This window comes from Triturus cristatus, chromosome 5_2 (assembly GCF_964204655.1).
Source record: "Triturus cristatus chromosome 5_2, aTriCri1.1, whole genome shotgun sequence".
Taxonomy (NCBI): Eukaryota; Metazoa; Chordata; class Amphibia; order Caudata; family Salamandridae; genus Triturus; species Triturus cristatus.
This window is the reverse complement of record NC_140588.1, coordinates 216,745,013-216,767,076: the sequence shown is the minus strand read 5'-3', so window position 1 is coordinate 216,767,076 and position 22,064 is coordinate 216,745,013. Positions and strand designations below refer to the sequence as shown.

The following is a 22,064-nucleotide window of genomic DNA, read 5'->3' as shown; positions in this document are numbered from 1 at the left end:
ATCTCTATCATGATAATTGAGGATCAGGATGATGATTGTCCTTGGGGAGCCTCTGTTAAGGGTGGGGGTATGGACGCCCTATGGGCCCTCTCAACTGAGAAGAACTTAAATGTTTGAGGCATAGCGTATTTACAAATCCTCCAGAAAGTGATCTACATTAGGACCTTCTATCCCCTCTCAATTAATCGGGGATTTGTAAAGTGCACTACTCACCCGTGAGGGTCTCAAGGAGCTGGGTCTCAAATTGTTTTGTGGTGGATTGGAGGAAAGCAATCTGCGATTCCGCTGTCGTCACCTAATCTTCTTAAGGTCAGTCCGCATGAGATTGGCGTTGATTGTCACAGTATCAATCACTGTCTCAAATGTGCCCTTCAAATCCTGAATTGCTGCTATTATTACCTCAAGGAAGGCTCTCCGGTCACCAACTGCTCCCCCCCCCCCCCCCCCCCCCCTTCCCCCCCCCCTCCCAATGCCTCAGCCACTACTGTCTTTGGGACCCAATAATTATCCATTTTGTTCATTTGGGGTATGCCGATCCCCTTGGGCTTCACCATTGCTGGACCTCCTAAAAGTGTGTGGGGGAGCGAACGGGCACCCGGTTCAAAGCTGCCATAATATTCGCAGTGTGGCAAGAGGATCCAACTGTCCACAGTCCCCAACAAACTCACTCGTTCTCAATAGGGCCCACTCACCTCAGTGCCGATTAATGCAATCTATGGCCTTCGGTTGTCAGAGCAGGCCCTGCCTCCACCGGCTCGACGGTCACCATGACACAAGCAACAGCTAATGTAGAGGGTGGCAGGATGAAGGAAGCTGGCTCTGTGTATACTATACCAAAGTAAAGTATAGTGTTCACTGAGTCCTGTGGATCCCCCAAGGTAGGCAGAGGTAAAAGTAGATAATACCTTACTCTATTTGTGGTAATGTGAGGGAGCAGTAAGGTTTTATCAGAGGGTAGTGTTAAACATTAATAGTCACACTCAGGCAAGATATGATGTCTCACATTTAAAAACTGAATTCAGACCAGTTTGTATAAAAAATATTATTTAGTTATATTTTATTTTCTAGAACTAAGCCAGGCCTGGTACAGGTACGTTTAATAATACTTTGAAAGATTTATGCAGTGAAATACAAGTTGAATGCAGTTTTAATGCAGTTGGTTGATTTACAGGTAAGTCAACAGTCAAAATTACTTTTCAGTTACTTTATAGATTACTGTGTACGCTACTTCTCAGATTACTTGTTACTTTTGCTACTCTGTGATATGCTTAGATATCACACTGTGACATTTCCTAGACAATAGATAAGTAATTCAGTTTTTATACATGTGCAGTTTCTTAAGGTTTTCATACAAACCAACTCCACACTTGGAAGATTTTTCACAGAAAAGCAGTCAATGCAGTCCTATGGGAGAAAACAGTGTTATCGGTTTTGGGAGTTTGTTTCCTGGGGTTAGAAGCAGGGTTCCTCCAGGGGCACTCGGGCGGCCAGGTGCAGAGTGCTGAGACCCATTTTTATCCTATAAGGGATAGGGATCCTCTGGTTGGTGGCTGCTCACGAGCAGGCCACAAGGTTGTGGGAGTAAAACTCCCACCGATTCTGCTGCCCAAAGTGGTGGTTAGAACTGGTGGAGGCCAGTTGCTGGGAGCAGCAAATGGCTGGGGTTGCTCAGAGGCAGCAAGCCTTTGAAGCTTCCCCTTGATGGACCCCGCCCATCCTGTGGAAGGAGGCTTGGCACCTCGTCCCAGGATGTGCTTAGTTTCAGGACCCTGAGAGTGGCAGGCTCTCGAACCAGTGGTCCAGAAACATGTGTGTTGGTGGCAGCTGGCGAGCAGTCACTTAGCCAGGACACTAGAGTGAGGTCTTTTTTCAGGGGGCATCTCTAAGATGCTCTCTGATTGCATTTTTCATTAAATCCCACACTGGCATCAGTGTGGGCTTAATGTGCTAAGACGATTGATACCAAACTTGCCAGTTTTCAGTAAAGCCATTATGGTGCCTTGGAGTTCGTAATGACAAACTCCCAGACCATATATTTCTTATGGCATTACTGCACTTGCAATGCATAAGAATTGACTTAGACACTGTAGGGGTACAGGGAGCATGCATCTGTACCCTCACCACTGGTATAGTGCACCCAGCTAGAGGGGTGGCTTACCTATGCTAGAGTAGTGGATTGTAGGCATGGCACACAGGGATGTGTGCCATGTTGACTCTTCACTTTGTTCTTCTGTGGTAAATATTTCATTACCGGTACTATTTTTTATGCGGTAAAATCTATTAAGAATAACTCAGTAAATATAAGAGGCAGAATCCGTGGTATTAGAGGTTTTAAAAGGCTTTATTCCTATACAAAGGAATACAATTCGAATTGTAGGCTTTCTATTCCATCACCACGAAAGTTCAGGAAGGAAGGGCATACATTATTGACAGATAAGCAGTTTTATAGAAAATGCATTACAGTGAAACAGATGCAAGAGGCGTAACAGCTGATAGTACAGATAAAAGGTGCATACGTAACTAACAGAGGCAGTCATATGGGCGTAATTTAATAAACGTCATTATACATGATGTCACAAGTGGGTGGATCCATAAAAGAATCCTGCAATGTCAGCAGAAATATTTGGCAGAGATGCGCGCGCAGCCGCATGACGTGTGATTGACGTGCAACTAGAGGGTGAAGGGGACTTGACATTTAGCTCTACGTGTGGAGACAGAAGTCTGGGGGTCATGTCAACCTAATCCCAAATCATATCTAATATCCTATGTTTAAAGAACTGTGTTATCCAAAAGGAAAGGTCTCTAGGATAGAATCTATTCTATACTGACTGTTAGTGCGTGTACAAGCGTCTAAGTGTCTACATGAGATGCGAGGGGGTAGGAATATTCCATGGTAACGGGGCTACGAATTACTTGCATGAGGACAGCGAGGCCTGGCCCTTTGCACGGTAGCTGGAGGAATGTTTACCTAAACTACTAGACAGGAATGCATCGGATGAGGAGCGGAGTAGATAATCTTGAAGGTGAAATACAGTTTTTTTTGGCAGGCAATATGCTGGATCAGGCACTGTTAGCCGCGCCGGGAGTAGGACAAAGTTCATGGATACAGATGCAGGCTCAGACTGGAGCTTTCAGAGGCAGAAGGCAGGAAAAGGCTTGATGACAGATTTCAGGGCCTTCTCGCCTGAATCTGTAAAATGTGGAAAGTGAACCACATAAAGTCGGTGGCCTTTCATACTTAGGAATGGAATATCTGACCCATTCATGGCGGATCTGAAAGAGGACATGTTGACGGTGGACGCACATGTATTTGCGTCTTAAAAACTGGAACTGGAGGGAACATACATGTACTTATAACATGCACATGGAGCCGTTGGGGTCTACGATAGGGGACATAACTGATCACAAAATTCATATTTCCTCACTTCACCAAAACACGCAGCCTGCAATGGCATTGTGTGCTTGTAAAGGTATTTTCCTACACAGGTGATGGGGGAAGGGGGGGGGGTGCAGCTGGCCCCATGCTCAAGAGCCACAGCATCACACCATCTAACTTTGTCTCGACCATCAGACAGGGCCCTCAGAGTGTCAATCCATCCACCGCATTAGCTGGCGCCCTGCAGTCTGTGTCCGACGTGGGTCCCAGTTACCTCTCTGGCAACGGTACGGACGCAGAGCAAGACGCCGACTTCCTTCTGCCTCCATTGGACTTCTCGGCACCACTGGAGGCCAACTCTCACTCGCCTCTGGTGCCCAGGACACAGAAAGCTCGCGGAGGGCACCAGTCAATCTCCGGGCTCGGACCTCCACCGGCTCCCCACCACCTGGTCCGTCTGAGTCCTAGAACTCATACCAGGGGCATCCAAAAATCAGTTTCAGGGCATCCGGTGTCACCTTACTTGCCACCGATTGCATCAGGATTGTCGATCTCAACCGGATATAGGGGTTTATCCCCAGCTAGTGCCACTGGGCTCTTCTAATGTGCGTCCATCTTGGCTGATGCCAACCCACGCCCCCCCCACAAATTTGCTTTTCTTTTGCTTTTAGCACTCCACGGAAGTGCAAATGTTTAACGTGCTCCCTCCCCTTGTTCTGATTCAGCCCTTTGTTCAGCCCCTTCCATTGCTTTCTATGCATTGCTTCCAGTCCATCTCGTCCATTGCTTGATCTGTACCCCTTTTTCCGCTAATTGTTTTCCAGTTTCTTTTTGATTTATTTTTCATTCTTTCCCACTACGCCATTGATCCTCCACCCTTCTCTTCTCACTGTTCTGCAAGCTGATTAGTTGTGTTAGGTCAGCTTCCTAACAATCCCCTGCCATCTTCAAAGGCAAGACGTATTGGCTTTCTCAGTGCTTGTTTTTTACAATCATTTAAACTCAATTTTACCCACAATCCTAGCAGAGATTCTTACCGCACTTACTAGTGCACTAGAGTCCTACAAGCGTTCTGTTCTTTATTATTTTTGTACTTTTTTTTCACGTTTTCTCTACTGCTGGTTTGTGTCTGGGGCTAAAAAAATCTTTTTACTCATTTACAATACTGCATTTACTTTGTGTAGGTTTAAAAGAATGCAGTGTTAGACAGAGAATTGTTTCGCCCCAGGTTTCGTTCTATTGCTTCCATTGTGAAAATAGGTCAGAAAATGTTTCATTCTGTCCAGTAATATTGCTTCAATTAATAAGGTGGACCAGTGTTTGTATCAGTTTCTCTTATGAGTGTTGTTGATATTGTCAATTTAAATTTTTAGTACAAATTGTGGTAAATGGTATAATGCAAATGGTCGTTTTTAAAATAAAAATAATAATAATTTACATGCCTTGTATTTTAGGTACTTCTGGATATTGATCATACTTATTATACTTTTGCAAGTTGAGATGTTTTTGTTTTGCTTTTTTTCTTAGCCAATGGTTTACCAAACAGTTCCAGTCCAGCTCACAAACAACTCGTCTTCTCCATCTAGTGGTCAATCGGGACAGCAGGGAGTGACTGATGTCATTGAACAGCTTCTGGAGCTGTCTGAGCCAGGTCAAATAGAAAACAACATACCACAACACGACGGGCACCAGCTTAGCGTTGTAGTGGGACTAAACCAAGACATTTTGCAGGTGAGGAGCAAGTCTGTGGTGCAGAATAAAAGCACTGTTTTTGATTGCATGCCAGGATTAGCATATTTTTTGGTAAGAATAATAAGGTATACCTTTACTGAATCCAAGGAATGCCGTGGTCCTATGATATGTAATTGGGTAGTGCTTCCTAAAAGACTTTGAAGGAAGCTTGTTTGGGGACAGTAGACAAAGTAATGTATTTGGAAGTATGGAAAAATGGCAAAGTGGAACCAGAGTACCACTTTAACTACTGACACTACAGCATCAATTCTGTGCCTTTGTCTGTCAACCAGAACAGTAATCTTCCCAATTTGTAGACTTTTTGCAGTACAATGGAGCCTCATGCTAAATCGGAACTACTGTTTTTTTCTTTACTCTAGAATGTAGTACTTAACATCTTTTAGTAGCCGAGACCTCGTTCAAATTTGCTCGGCGTTAAAAAAGGACACTTGTTTTTAATCTAAAGCTCTCATAACGGACATGCTCAAACGTTTCGTGCAGTAGTGCACAGTACAGTTATAGAATGCAAGAGTGGAGACAACGTAGCTATTTTTCACGCATGAAAATGTAATGTGCTATAGACAGTGCATGTTTCGTGAGCCAGGATGTAAAACTTGCAAACAAGTATTAAAATCCTTTATTGCTATGTTAAATGCTTTTCATTTAAATGTGCATTGGATTGGTAATCCCGTAGAAGAGCATCAATGTAAAGACGTGTTGAATAACAAGTTTGCATCCCAGTTTGATTAATTAACTTAAGTCTGCCTAAGCTCAACTGCAGTGTTTACAAGAAGCCACACATGACAACTCAAAAAGGAATCCCTGCTGGCACATTTGTGAACTAAATAGTTGAACATAAATCCTGCCAAACTTCTAAAACGCCATACATGTGTAGGGAGTTCAACAAAATATGTTTAATTGAACCACCCAGATCACTGATGCGATGGTGACCTCCCTGAAGTAAGTGTCAACTTCACTCCAATCTGAATCGTCCAGTGGCTGAAGTTGTGCTGCTTAAAATTGTTTGCATCAGGGACATTATTAACCATTTTCTTGTGAACGAAATACATCACATTCCCTTAGAGAAGCTTTGACAACAGTCTGTGCTCTAATGGGGAACCTTTGTGGGTATCTTTAGCTTATTTGCATTATTTCCCAAGATATACGAAACACTTGATATTCAACGAGGGCAATTTCCTTGCACAGATTTTCAAATGATTTCAAGCCTACCCGATCCCTAGCATTTCCCACCTTAGTTATCACAATCATGTTATTTATGAAACCCTTTGAAGTTACCTAAGTGACTCAAAATGAGACTATCCCAGAGTGGTAGTGGTGTTTCAATATTAATGACCCCTTCCCACCCTCCCTTATTTGTTAAAATTTTTATTCCCATAACACTACCCATAGGTCCCTGGTATGTTGTTAGTTGCTTTATTTCCATAAAAACCCCTGGGATAGCCCCCATCCTTAAGTGCTTGTCTGTTTCTGTTTAGAAGGATTCCTACAAAGATGAAAAAGCAAAGGAATTCAGAACCCCTAGCTAGGATGCACAGTAGTGTCTACACTTTCTAGGTAGAGCAATACTGCCATCATAGCTTCATGATCTTTGTAAATATTTTCACCATTTTTACCTCTTATCTTTTCCTAAGAAGTATTTCAAAGGATTAACTAACATTCTGTGGAAAAGATGTTCCTTGTCATTTTCTGGAACCCTTCAAACTAGTTGCATATTTTCTCCTGTAGTTTTAGATGTACTCTTCTGCTGAGAGATGCTTGCCTCCTGCACAGTACTTTACATTTGGGAACCTGAATATTTCACTGACTAGTCCACTCCTCCACGCATGTTTGTTTGTGAGATTTGCCTTGTTGTGTAGTACTTAAATCATAGATTATTTTGGTCACCTATGTCTAGACTGTCTTCAGTATACATTATTCTTAAGAAGACTTGGCATCAATACATGATTTCACACTTGCCGAACACTCCATTATGAGCAGGGGTGTACCTATTGATCAACTTAAAATAAATAAATACAGCAGGTGCCCAAGTGTTTTCTTAGGGTCTCTTCATGGTGCTGCCAGATACAAAGGATGCCTTGTCTTAATTCAATCGCATGCCTCTTTCTTCCACCACCTACACCTTTATTTCTTATTCTTGTCGGTTCTCTTTCTTCCTGGCTTTCTAATTTCCCCCAATTTCTTTCCCTTCCTCTGGCTTTCTCATTATCAGCTTTTCATTATCTTACTGTGGTCAAAGTCTGATGAAAAATTAGTCTCTATCCCCAATTAATAAGTGTCGGTACTCACCATCTGCATCTGTCGGTATAAATGATACATTGGGTGCACTTTCTCTTTGAAGTACGTGACATGGCTGTGAGATTGCATTGAACTGTATTGGTAATTATAGAGAGATTTTCTACCTCTTGGAGCGGTACAGGCTCTAACTTTATTTGTATAAATCAAGTTATTATATATGTTTGGTTTGCTATTAAAGTGCTGTCGTTGAATAAGCAGAGATCAATAGTGTTTAGGAATCGTTCTAGCATCACATGCAGGAATAGTGAGTATTGGGCATGTGAAGAGTTTCCTTGAGAAGGGAAGGATATACAACTGATGTTCTGGATTTTTTTGGGATTCCGTAAGTGAGCTTGTGAGCAACATGTGTCTTTAACCCACTTTTCTGGGTTGATTTTATTTTCACAGGTTTTTGGCTGGTGTTTAGACAAAAATAGAAGTTGTGAGGCTTTCTGGAATTAATGAAGAAACTTAGATGACACACCATATGAAAATGTCTTGAGGCGCTTGAAGTTGCCTTGAGTGGAAAACAGGTTTAAGAAGGACCTTACCGCATATTGCAATGGGTTCAATCATCACTCCAGGTGGACTCAGCAGGATGATTTACAAAAAAAACAACAACAAAAAACACAAAACCATCCAGTTTTCATTAAACCCTTTTCTGTCTCATCTTCACAAAAACACCGCGGAGTATTTAGATGACATTAGCTTTAAATATGTCACCTTTAATGAAAGTGAAACAGTGCCGATTGCATGTAAATTGCATTTATATTCCAATGCGGAAATGTGTTTTGCAACCACTGATAAAATATTGACTGCAGTTCAGAAGGCTGTCATTAAGGAATGACCACTTGAACATGGGACACACATCACTGTTGTTACCCCCATTGCAGCCTTAGAGGTTGTCACAAAAGCAAGTGTCCCAAATGCTAAAACCCTACATCCACCTTCACTACAATGGGCCACATCCTTAGCTGCTATGGACATGGACTTTGTGTTTCTCATTTTTACAAACACAAAAATGTTTCCAATACGAGCATGTATATACTATGCCCAGCAAAATTTGGCTTTATTAGCGTTATAAATATATTGTTTAGACTAGTGGTTCAGCCCACCAAGCACCAACATTCGGCGTCATATGCCTCCATTAATAGTGTGATGTTGGATGGTAAATTTCAACCACAACAGACACTCACACAGTCCCTAGGAGACTGCACTGTGCAGTTGGCTGAACTGAAAACATACATTCTTGCACCTGACCATACGGATCATTAATTCCCCACACTTATAGTGTGCAATTCGTATTATGGTGTCCAGTCTTTTAATGACAGTTTACATTATTGGTTCCAGAATGGATTCAGAGATTCTAAAAGAAACACTATAAAGCATAAGTTGCTTTGGATGAAGGTGGCTGACCTTAAAGAATAGTTGCCGCAGACTCATGTAGTTCATACATTGAGTCAACAGATTGTTGGAACACACATTTTTAGGAATTCTTTGGCAGATGAAGCTGCCAAATCTGCAGTTTCAACCTCAACACTTCCTACGATTACTCATTCTCATACAAGGGTAGATTATGATATACTAGCTGCTAGAGGCTTTCCAGCTAAATATACATACCATTTAAGCAAACAAAATGTTCCATTTGCTACAAATCTAGGGGTTGGTGATCGTGTGATTCCCAACCAAGAACACAGGCTAGCCTTAGTGACATCTGCACATGAAGGTGTTGCTTTTGCACACACTGGTCTGGCGGTCACATTTTTATTACAACAGCGTTATTGGTGGCACAGCTTATACAAATAGGCCAGGCCAAAAAATGTCCTTTGTTGTGGCATTTGTCACAAAATCAAAAGTTCCACCTTGGCTTGCCCACTGCAGACATACCTGTTGATTTCCAACTAACCTTTCGGCTGCATTTATTGAGACCATGCCAGTGTCCTGATCCTCCTGCGGTGGTGTATGAATGCGGGCAAGAAGTGAATGACTACATTAACCAGCATGCAGTGGGGTAGGCAGCCGTGTGTTACTGTAGTGGTTGAGCCGCTATATAAGGCCTGCCACTAGGGGGATCCAGTGCTTGTCACCTGATTATGGTCTGGAATTTCAGAGGAGAACTTGTACGGATCCTGTTGCATGAAGAGTCTTTCACCACGCCGCAAAGATACCACTATGTATGCGTGGGAGGTTTGTTTCTGAGCAAGAAGAGTCTGCAGAATGTAAGCAGCTTTTCGAATTCAGCCGTCGAAAACAAAGCGCACCTGTGTAGGTTCCTGAGCGCTTTGGAGAGACTGAGCGGTCCGTTTTTTTCAACGCGGTAAGCTGTTGGAGAACCCCGAGACTTTTTGTTTTCAGTTTGCAACGCTCAGGCGTGTTACACCGTGAGCCTTTATTTACACCGAGACTGCAACGTTCTATGCTGCTATTCCCTTGCCGCTAATTAGACCTGTACATGCAGTTGTGAGAAGGATCACTCCTGCTTATATGCTTAACTTGCTTTCTGTACAGTAAGGGATAATGTGCATGCTCTCATAGGAGGGAGTATTTCCGCGCTAGAAAACAAGACATTCACCTTCCGTTGGAGGCAACCGAGACATTGGCTGCTGGCTTCACAAAGGGGTGCCGGAGGGTTTGCATGTGAGTACAGCAGCACTATGGGAGGGGGGGAGAGTATTGATTATCCATCGTGAGAAAAGTGGGGGAGAAAGGGTAAGGTATTAACGTCTCTCCTTTTTTCTCACATTCATCGTGCTGTGGTCACTAGATGGGACTGCTTGAGCAAGAGCTGATTCTTTGGATCCCCGGACTAGAGAGTCTGTAGGAAGAGTGTTTTGCTGTACTCGGTTTTGTTCATCTTTGTTTTCCCCTTTCCCTTGAGCACTAGGGTACAGGGTGGAGTGTTTCCCTCCCACTGTAGGTTAGTACAAAGGGGATTTGGGATCTGTGCATCGCTCCCGCTGGATTTGTCCCTGAAGGTTAGTGAATACCGTTTTGTAGCCTGACAGCCAGTTTTCTTAATTCAGACGGTGCATTTATATTTACCCTACTTGTAGTTGATTCCTGCTCAAGGTTACTTTGGGTGTGGCCACAACGTTTGGCTGGCGCTAGCACTTCTATTCAAGATTTGCAAGTCTGTATTGGAACATATTAATCGACTACATTGCGCTCTGACCATGGCCCTGCTTTCGCCTCGAAAGCATATAGGGATTCTATGGCTTCCCTGGGTGTAGAGGTGCATTACCCCTCCCCCTACCTCCCTGAGAGAAATTCTGTAGCTGAGAGGATGATTTGTGACTTAAAGCAATCCTTAACAGCTAGAGTATTAGGTTCAGAAGGTAGCTGCGTCCATCACTTATATTGGGTACAAAGAGCACTTAATAATGTCCCAAAACAATCTCTGGGTGACCAGACCCCATATGAGGTCCTTTTTGGCATTTAAATGTAGATTTCAGACCTTGACGTTCCAGGCATCGTGGCAGCAGCCACGCCCTTTGATGTAAATGATTGTTCTGCTGTCTTACAGGATTTACTACACTTCCGTGACAGTCAAGCTAACGAACAGTTGAAGAGTTCTACTTCTACCGGAATCAAGGAGCAGCCAGCGCCTTCCGGTTGTATTCCTCAAGTTGGGGATCTAGTTTGTGAAAAAATTGCGGTGGAGAAGGAATTTGGTCCCTCATACCGTGCACTGGTGCCAGTCCTTGGCGTTCAAGGTACAAGAACCGTGATATTGCCAACGCTTGCTGGTTGTAAAGACAATCGTTTTGTCTCCATTGAGCTAGGAAAATTACATCTTGTGGCCGATTCTAAACAGTAGGCCCCGAGGACTCCTTGGTAGTTCCTTACTCCTCTCTCTACCACATAAGAATGATAGAAATTTCCTCTACAGCCTGTGAGCAACATCATAGCTGTTTCTCCCCAACTTCAGCGGTGAATCAACTTCTGTTAATTCCTGATGCTGCTACAAATACCAGCTATACACAGGAGTGAGTACTGTACTTGCTACTGCGTCTCCTGCAGAAGAAGTCCTTAACGATGATCTACCTTTCGAGGTATGTACCAGCTCTCTTTCTTCGTCTGTGGCTTCTTTTTTTCCAGGAAACTGCTTCTGGTTATTTTGCAGTAATAAATGATTTTTCATCTGACTTCTCTGACACTTCAAGCATTTTAGACACAACACCTATGCATTCCTCTGTTTTCCTTTCATGGTTAAAACCCACTTATATGGTCCCACCTTGGATATACGTTTAAATCACACTTTTCTTGGTTTTTGTATTTCTTTGGATTGGATGTGTGACTTTTTTTTCTTAATTAGTTTTTTTTATTGATCAGGTTGAAAAAGTTAAATACAAATCTCAATCATGGTTCAAAAATTCCTTCAAGTATGTAAATAAACTTTTTAAGCTAATTTCGAACATGGATCCAGCAGAAATACATAAGAAAGATAAACCATCCCATTAGAGGCTGATTGTGACAAAAAAACAGGATTAAAAAACAGACCCAGCCTATTGGCTCTGTCTGTTTTTTAATCCTGTTTTTTTAGCAGGCGAAGCTTAAGGCCATGACTTAATGGCTCAATCCAACCTATCATGCCATATCTCTGTACTGTTTTTGAAAGGACCTATTCTTTGGGCATGCAGCTCTTCGAAACATTTAAACTGCTTCATTTGTGTGGCCACAAGTTCAAGGTAGGCACCTCGGTGGATCGCCACTTTTGCAAAATTAGAAATTTGGCAATGAGCCTGGCAATAAAAAGAAATTGTTCCCTGGAAGTGTGCTACGTGTTGAAGGATACTTAGTAAAAAGAGGCTAATTCGGAGATAGGAGAATACAAGTTTGGGGGGGGGATGACTACATTTCTGGAAGACAACTGTTACCAAGACTTCACAACCCCGGATAGCATAAAATCACTGAGCTTGTGAAATCCTGCCCTTTCCCATCTCCTGATAACGGAGGTCTCAAGTTGAAATCCTAACCATGGACATTCTCCTAAATTAATATAAGGATGAAACTGGGGAATCTGAAATTCATCTTTTAGTTCAACATATCTAAAAGCCAAGTGGTGGGGTTGCTTGTATCTTGTACGTTTAGGGAGTTTTGGTATTTTAAACAAAGCCGAAAGCCGAATATCAGTGTCCTGTAACCTCTCCTGTAGGTAAAAAACATTCTACAGGCTTGTTTATTGTTGCTGCATAAGCAACCAGTCGAAGAAAGCTGCTTGATAATGCCTTTTATTTGCTGGAGAGCTAACCCACTGTCTTCAACCTTTAACTTTATTGTCATCAAATTAGTGCTGGCTTTCTTCTTCTACCATAAAAAGTGGCATAGCATTTGATACATTTCATTGAAGAATGCCTGGAATTTTAATCATGATATTTAAAAAATAAAAACAAATAGTGGAAGAATAGCCATCTTCACTAGTGCTACATGGCATGTGATGGTAAGTGGCAGGGAGTCCTCTATAACAACAAGTAAAAAAAGGGGTCCAAGGGAAATTTATAGACCTGCGCGGACAAGTCCCCTATCCATATGTAACAACAACCAAATAGTCCGCGGGTCTCCAAAAGAGGTGTATAGGCAAATGTGTCAGCAGTACAACCAACAGGGGAGGAATCTCATTTACGAGGATGGATTCCCATCGCCCACCAAGGTGGCATGCCTCATCATTTGGGGATCTCCTCTTGGCTGCACACTAGTGCAACCAAGGAGCTGCAACTCCTTGCTAGTGTAAAGGAGGTGCTCGCTGATGTTTTTTTAGTACAATCCCAAACTAGATCTCCTAAGATCAAAAGTGAAGCATAAGGCAATGTGATGAGTATATGGTGCAGTGTGAAAAAGGAAGTGAGTTAAAATTGGCTACCATGGGAAAATAAGTTTATAAGGTATCCCGTGGTGACAATAGTTAAAAAACAGTGAAGGCGCGATCTAAATAAATGTGCGAGCGCGCTAATGAAGAGGTCTACATGTTTCAGCCAAACTTGATCTTACTATGATCATGGCCTTCTTCCGGACCTAGTTGTAACTACTGCACTATAGGTGTAAGAGAACTTTGTACAAAACTGTGAGAAACGATGCAGCCATATACCTGTGTACATCAATGTGTTGGCACTGTAGGTATAGGTATTGTACTCCCGTATCAAATCGGGAGGGAACACACGGCTCCTGGCCAGCGCTCAGGGCGTAAGGCAACGCTCTAATCCGTCATTACCCCGGGCCGGATCCTGAGAGTCACAAGCGGTCAAATTAGATAGCGCCTTCACTGTTTTTTAACTATTGTCACCACGGGATACCTAATAAACTTATTTTCCCTTGGTAGCCAATTTTAACTCACTTCCTTTTCTTAGGAGATCTAGTTTCGGATTGTACTAAAAACACATCTGCGAGCTCCTCCTTTACACTAGCAAGGAGTTGCAGCTCCTTGGTTGCACTAGTGTGCAGCCAAGAGGAGATCCCCAAATGATAAGCCATGCCACCTTGGTGGGTGATGGGAATCTGTCCTCTTAAATGAGACTCCTCCCCTGTTGGTTGTACTGCTGACACATTTGCCCATACACCTCTTTTGGAGACCTGCGGACTCTTTGGTTGTTGTTACAAGTGGCAGCGAGTGACATTGAAGTAGTAACCCCCTTACCTCGTTGAGTATAGTGGTATAGTTTAGTCCGAAAAGATCTGAGACGTTATGTGAAACACTGATGCCTAGGTATCTGATGGGGGGAGTATTGGAGTAATGAGGTCTCATAGTGGCAGGAGTGGGTACTGTTGAATAAAAGCTTTTGGATTTGACACAATTCTTTTGTAGCTCCCAGTATCTGTAAATGCCTGAATTGTACTGAGTGCATTCAAAATATTTCGGGCCAGATGTACAACCATCGCATTTTGCGACTCGCAAATTGCCCTCAATTGCGAGTCACAATTTGCGAGTCACAAAATGCCATGTACAACAGTGTCTGAGACACTGTTTGCGATTCCCAATGGGGTCGCAAATTGCCTGCCTCATTAATATTCATGAGGCACTCATAATTTGGGACCCCATTGGGAATTGCTGGCCCTCCCAGGTATGGTGACCTGCTGGGCTCAGCAGACCTCCATGTCTGGGACTGCTTTTATATAAAGCAGTTTTTTCCTTTTTTTTAAATGCAGCCCGTTTTCCTTAAAGGAAAATGGGCTGCATTTAAAAAAAGAAAAATGAAACTTTTTTGTTTCATTTTTTTAAGGGCAGGTAGTGGTTCATGGGACCACTGCCTGCCCCTAAAAAATATTTTCCCCTGCATTCACAAAGGGGAAGGAGTCCCCTGGGGACCCCTACCCTTTTGCGAGTGCTTTACCACCCTCTTGAAGGGGGCTGTAAATTGCGAGTGTTTTCGGACTGCAATTGCGGTCGCAAAACATTCTTATATAGGGGAGCGAGTCGCTATTAGGAAGGGATGCCCTTGGAACGCCCCTTCCTAATAGCGAGTCGCTAATCCTATTTAGCGAGTCGCAAATAAATTGCGATTCGCTAAATAGGGTTTGTACACGGCCCAATAGTATTTTGCATGCGCAAACGGGTCACAAGCCTGTTTGCGCATGCAAATAGGGTCGTACATCTAGTCCTTTGTTCTTCGGCGACCAGGTATAGAATCAAATCATCCGCAAAGAGATTTATCTTGGGTGGCCCAGGAATGGGGGCCCTAATCTGTGGATCTTGCCGTAATGCGGCAGTTAGAGGCTCGATGAATAAGGCAAACAGAACAGGTGACACAGGGCACCCTTGCCTTTTACCTCTTTTGATGGTAGCACACCCCACTGTTTGCGAGTACATTTTTTGGGCCCGAGCCATCTAATAGAGAATTTCTAATCAGCATACCAATTTCTGAGGAAATCCGAAATTCAGTACTATGGCAACCCGGACCACCCATTGTACTAAATCGAATGCCTTTTTGACATCAACCAAGATAATATCCGCCTTTATGGTATTGCTTGAGTAATAGTCAGTAGCTTGCAGCTAAAAGTTCATGTTAGATGAAATCAACCTAGCAGGTAAAAAAAATACTTTGGTCTAGATGGAAGCAGAGTTAGTGCTAGAGGGGGTGGCCTTGCTGTGATAATTTTCATAAGGTTTTTGTAATCTCTGTTCTGGAGACTAATTAGGCGATATCACCCTGGTTTTTCAGGAGGCTTAACCATTTTCAGGAAGTTAATGATCACTACTTCCATGAACGAGCTAGGTAAATCACACTCTTCTAGAATGTCATTGAATAAGATGACTAGAAATTTAGCCACTTGGGCTCTGAACACCTTATATAATTCGGCTGGTAGGCCATTACTCCCACAAGCTTTAACGTTGGGAGATTATATTATTGCAACTTGTACTTCAGCCAATGAGATGGGAGCTATGGCAGTTGCTTGTAGATCGCTAGATAATACTAGTAACTAAATGGAATGCAAAACCTCCTCAGTATCCTCAAGTGTAGAACTCGGGTTGAGTAACCATTCGGCTCTCTGCTTCGTCAAAAATATCTTTGGTCTTTTTGTTCCTTATTTTCTTGACAGACCATGCCAAGAAGCGTCCTACATGTTCCCACTTCTCATAATACTTCTGAAAGCATGAACTTTCGGAAAAGGGATTTGATAATGTACCGGAGCTAATTATGCACACTCATGGGAGATAAAAAAAAAAAAATTAATTCTGGAGGCAGAGTTGTAATGTTTAGAGAAACAAGTATATTCTCTCCCTTGAGTGTAATCAGCCCGCTAAGGGTCGATTAGGGCGAAATCGCTGCACAATTTGGCTAACAAGCGTAATGACCATGTTTGCTCTCTTTCTAATATTTCTGAAAGAATGAACTTTGATTGACAGTTTCGCTAGACCTATAATCATCTTTCAGTGTTTGACATGCTTGTAAAACCTTGATGTTGGTAATTGATGAATGAATCGTGGAGTGGGTGAGCGTAGCCAGATCGAGTTTGTACTGAGGGGGTCAAAGCCTGTTCGCTCCTTAGTTTGATATGTGCCCTAAAGCAAGTTGCCTCCCCATATGAAAACTTTAAAAGCCCCCAAATTGCATTAGATATAGCTGTACGTAAATTTATTTCAAATAATTCATCATTAGCGTAACGCATAGTCATTACTCCGCTTTCATCTGTTAATGATTTATTGAGGCACCAACGAGGCCGTTCGGCCCTCGGATCCCACAGTGACACCTCTAAAAAGGGGACTGAATGGTTTGAAAAGGGGTTTGATAATATACCGGAGCTGATTCTGCACCACTTATGGGAGCTCTTGAAAACAATTAGCTCTCGAGGCAGAGATGTAACGTTTAGAGAAAGAAGTAAGTTCTCTCCTTTGTGTGTAATTGGCCCGCCAAGGGTCTATTGGGGCAAAATCGCTTCACAATTTGGCTTACAAGCATAATGACTTAGGTTTGTTCTACTGATTGTTTACACATGAGCAGTGCAATCTACTAGCCTGGATAATATTAATATTCCCCCATATACTATGAGAGCCTCTAGTGGTAACATAAGATTATAAACTTCACTAAGAAGGGAAATGTCATCTTTAATAGGGCCATAATAGCTAATAAGGTGGATGAGCTGATTGTGGATGCTCAGACTCTCCAAAATTCACCTTGGCCTAGATCTCTTAGCGCCTGATACACCTCGCATGGAAGATCATGTGAGATGATGACTACCACCCCACCCCCCCCCCCCCATCCTCCCCCTCCTAACTGCGGCACTAGCAGATGCATAATATCCATAGAAAATAAATCATTGGACACTTGGTTGCTTGGACAAAGTTTTTGAGATGGGAGTCTTAAAAAAACCAAAATCGGAGCTTTGGATATCGTGAGCCACGCCAAAATTGATCTTAATTTTGCTTGTTGATGCCATAGGCATTGCAAGATATGACCCTTAAACACCTAAAATGTATTGCTACTGACCTCATCAAAAACTTAATCTACCTGCCCTCAAACCTCCTTGTGGCCCCAACCAACAAACAACTAGCAGGATTGCGTTGGAGCCTATAAGAACTTATCATATTTTCCAGTATGGAAGGACCTTCTCCATGTAAGATCTTGTGTGTGATGCAGAGAGATTTGAATCGCACCCGCTCCTTCACCGGAAGCCAATGGAGCGATCTTAAGGCTGGCTTCGCCGACGTATAACGACTAGTGCCAGTTAAAATCCTGGCAGCATAGCTCTGGGCCACTTGCAAAGTTTTAAAAGTGGAAGTTGGGGCCCCAAGATATATATAGCATTCCCATAGTCAATTCGTGACAGAACCAACAACTGAACTACGGTCTTCCTTGCTTTTTCTGGAAGTTGAGACAGGATTTTGCGCAGGGATTTCAGTATCCCATGGCAAACTGCAGAAGTCTTTCTGGCTTGAGTCTCAAAGGATAAGACGTTATCAAGCCAAAAGCCTAGGCTCTTTATTTCCGGCTTGGGCGATGGTATGGCACCCATACTGGTAGGCCAGGCAAGATGATCGGGAATATCTTGTCTGCCTAAGAGCATCAGTTCCGTTTTTCCTCCGTTGAGTCTCAATTGAGACAGATTCATCCAGTTTACTACCATCTCCAAACAATTAGCCAGGTTGTTCGGCGGGGAATCTATTTGTTGCAGAGAAAACACCAACTGGGTGTCATCCGCATAACTTATTAACTGGATGCCAAACGGAGCAACCAGTTCCGCCAACGGGGCCATGTAAACATTGAACAGTGTGGGGCTAAGGGACGAACCCTGTGGTACCCCACACTGTAACGCTAACAAGCGGGAATAGCTATTGCCCTCAAACACCTGGAAGTATCTTTCCTCCAGAAAGGATCTAAGCCACTTCAAGGCTTTTCCGGTTATCCCGATGTTCCGGAGTCGAGTCAGCAACAGATGGTGGTTAACTGTGTCGAAGGCGGCGCTGAGGTCCAGAAGGATAATGGCAGCGCTGCCACCTGCGTCCAAAATCCTTCTGGCCTCTTCCACCACCTTCAACAATGCTGTTTCAGTGCCTTGTCCCTTTCTGAATCCTGTCTGGGATGGATGGAGGAGATTATACTTCTCCAGAAATGCAGCCAATTGAATGTTTGTCAATTTCTCGATTAACTTCCCCATCCCAGGTAACAAAGATACCGGGCGATAGTTAGCCGGGTCTTCAGGGTCGAGGTTTGGCTTTTTAATCAAAGATCTGACCATGGCCACTTTCCATGCCTTAGGAACCGTAGCCGATTCCAAAGAGGTGTTAACCATCTTAATTACCGGTTCACTGATGACAGGGAGTGCCTGGTTAAGAATTTTCATAGGGGCTGGGTCTCGTGGCGATCCACTTTTAATACTCCTCATCAGAGAGGGAAGAAGCTCTTCCGTGAGGGGGGCAAACTCCGAGAGTGTTGGACATTCCCTTCTTTCCTCCCAAGGAGACACCCTGTGATGTGCAGTCAAATCTACTACCGGGATCGTCTCCAGAATTTTATGTATTTTGGTCTGAAAGTAGTTCGCCATGTCCTCGCATCTTGTATTCAGCTCATCTGCTATTACGGGGGGATCCGGGATTTTATTAAGGAGCTTCACGATCTTAAACATTTCCCTGGGGGCATTGACGGCGGATTCGATCTTGTTCGCAAAAAAAGCAGTTTTAGTGGTGATAAGAGAATTTTTGTATTTCTTCAGTAAGATTTTATAACTGATCTTCCTATCAGCACTAAAATCCTTCCGCCAGTAACGTTCTGCCCTTTTACATTCTTGTTTCAGCAGCCTTAATTCTGAGGTAAACCATGGGTGTTTCAGCTCTCCCTTCCTAATTGTTGAGGGTTTTTTAGGTATAAGTTTGTCCAGGGATTGGGTGATCCATTGATTAAAGTTGTTAACAGCCACGTCCACATTGGAATTATCCAATGGCTTGCTGCTTTCTAACAGTCCCCTCCAGTTATCCACATCAAGTTTTGTCCAAGGTCTTATTAGCGCTCTATCTGAGGAAGTAGTAGTACTTGTTCTGGGTATTTTCCAGTAAAAAGGAATCACCGAGTGGTCCGACCAAGGGACACGATAAGGCTCCGTGACTGTTATGGTCTCAACGTTAGTAAAAATGGGATCAAGAGTGTTTCCTGACTTGTGCGTGGAACTCCGAACCTTCAGATTAAGGTTATAACTCTCTAGGTCATTTTCTAGATCTTTCGCTGTCCTTTCTCCTAGCTTGTTAAAGTGAATATTAAGATCTCCCAGTAGCAGGAAATTCGTGGCCGTACAGACCCCACCTATCACCGCTTCCAACAGGCTTTCATGAAAAAGACCAGGAGGGCCTGGTGGTCGGTAGATCAGTAGCCCTGTTATTGAGCTCTCATCTGAGGGATGGAGAGTAAAATGAGTGCTCTCACATCCCTGAATGCTCGTATCCTGTAGACGGCAGCTTATGTTCTCCCTGTAGATAATTGCAATCCCTCCTCCTATTCTTCCTGGCCGATCTTTATGCTGTACTATGTATCCTGGGGGTAGTGCCTCGACCAAATCTGGGTCAGAGTGTTCCCCCAGCCAAGTCTCCACCAGAAACAGAACATCAAGATCTCTAAAGGTAATTAGGAGTGAGATTTCCTCCTTGTGTCCAGGCAGGGATCGGCAGTTAAGTAAGGCCATCTTTAGGGTTTTCGTCAGTTTGTTTTCGTCGGGTACCTGTTCCGACACGAGAAAAGGACAACGATTGCATGCTCGGTGGCCTTTCATCAAGTCTAGCGTATGTAAACATCGGAGCAGTTGTTCCCTTATACACTAGAAGATCAGCACGAGTATATACTCTTACCTGATAAGAGCATCTGGGCCCGAGGCCCGATCGTGCGCGAACGGGCGCAAACGGGCTTTCCTCTGGCGCTCCTCCGGTGCTCATCAGGCGCTCCCGCTGCGCGTCCTCATGACCCGTTTATGAAGGCCCTCCTTCCAAGCGCGTGAGCGCTAGAGCGCTACAGCGAAGATGGCGCCGACAAACGGCGCTTCCTCAACAATTCCTCACTAATTATGGCGTCCTAGATGACCCGGGGCCCGCTCTAAAAGCGGTGAGTAACTCGCCAATGCGATATTTTACAATGCAAGTGGGGGGCAGCATGCGCGCTCACGGCGCAATTAAAATCCAGGGGAAAATAAACTATATTCAACCTAGATATAAAAAATGGGATTGTTATATTAAAAAGTATGTTTCGCTAGCGCAGCGCGCTTCTGTCCTGCAGTAATCCAAAATAGCGCAGTAATACAATGTAGCGCGGCAATACCCCAGAGGGCATTTTAAATCGCGGCACCCCGCTAACGAAAAAAAAAAACAAGCGCGGACTCCCGCGCTTCGTTTAGATTTAGCCCCGGGGGGGGGGGGGGGGCCAAGTCCCGGGGGCAATATGGTTTTATAATGGGGGGCCCAGAGGGGCCCCCCAGCCCCGGGGACCACCACCCCCCCCCGGGGCTTATGTTAATGTATGCGGGGGGGCTCATGGCCCCCCCGCAGCCCCGAGGACTGCCACACCCCGGGGCTTTTAAAAAAAATAAATTAAAAAAAAACCTGTGTGGGGGGCTCGAGCCCCCCCACACGCCCCGGGGACCGCCACCTCCCCGGGGCACTGATTATGTCAAATAGGGGGTCTGTTACGGACCCCCAAGCCCTGGGGACCACCACCCCCCGGGGCTTTAACCTAAGTGGGGGGGGCCGCGCGGCCCCCCCCTGGAGCCAATGATGGCCCTGGGGACCGCCACCCCCCAGGGCCGGCTCCTGCAGTGTCCTGGGGTGCGCACCCCCGGGACACTGCTTTTTACTATGGCAGGGAGGGAGCCTCGCGGCTCCCGCCCTGCCATAGCAAACTGCTTTGGTATTTGGAAGAGAGAGCAGGAAACCTACTCTCTCTTCCAAATACCAAAGACGATTGCTTTTCCACACGGGGAGCAGCATGTTAGCTGCTCCCCATGTGGAAAAGCAATGCCGCCTCCCACAGGACGCGGGGAGCCGGCGGGGCCGTGGGGGGATTGGGGACGCCCCCACGGCCCCCAACGGAGGCCAGGCCCCGGGGGGATGGGGTCCCCGGGGCCATAAGTGGCCCGGGAGGGGGGCCATGTGGCCCACCTCCCCAAATTTTTAGTAATTTTTTTTTTTTAAATGGCCCCAGGGGATGGGGTCCCCGGGGCCATAGGTGGCACAGGAGGGGGGCTATGCAGCCCCCCTCCATAACATTTTTTTTTTTTTTTTAAATGGCCATGCCCCGGAGGATGGGGTCCCCGGGGCAAATTATGCCCTGGTGAGGGGGGCCATGCGGCCCCCTTCCCGTTTAAAAAAAAAAAAATAATAATAATAATAATTGGGGGCAGGCCCTGGGGGATGGGGTCCCCATGGCCAAAAAAGAAGGGGGGCTACACAGCCCCCCTTCTAAAAAACAGAGGGGGGGGGAAAAAAAAGATCGGGCCGGAGGCCACGCCCCCTCCTTACACCACTCTGCAAACGCACCCCTGGCGCGTTTGCAGAGGGGGAACAAATTCCCCTTCAATACTGGGGGTCCCTGGGCGCCAACTAGCCCACCAGGAACCTCCAGTATGCGCCTGTGGGCTGCGTTGCAGAGAGGTGTAATGAGGCCACGCCCCTTTTTACACATCTCTGCAACGCAGCTCCCTGGCGGTACCTGGTGGGCTAGTTGGCCGCCAGGGGACCTCAGGATTCAAGGGGACT

The 22,064-nt window shown here is 44.6% G+C and overlaps 1 protein-coding gene across 3 annotated transcripts in view; it reads left to right on the top strand.

The window, feature by feature from the left end:
• The window catches only part of ZNF236 (zinc finger protein 236), a 1,017,074-nt gene that overhangs the window by 223,985 nt on the left and 771,025 nt on the right, over window positions 1-22,064 (top strand). For all 3 annotated transcript variants that reach the window (XM_085606997.1, XM_085606996.1, XM_085606998.1), the window contains exon 8: window positions 4,904-5,107. In XM_085606997.1, coding sequence (XP_085463123.1) covers window positions 4,904-5,107 — 204 coding nt within the window. The remainder of the gene's footprint in view (window positions 1-4,903; window positions 5,108-22,064) is intronic.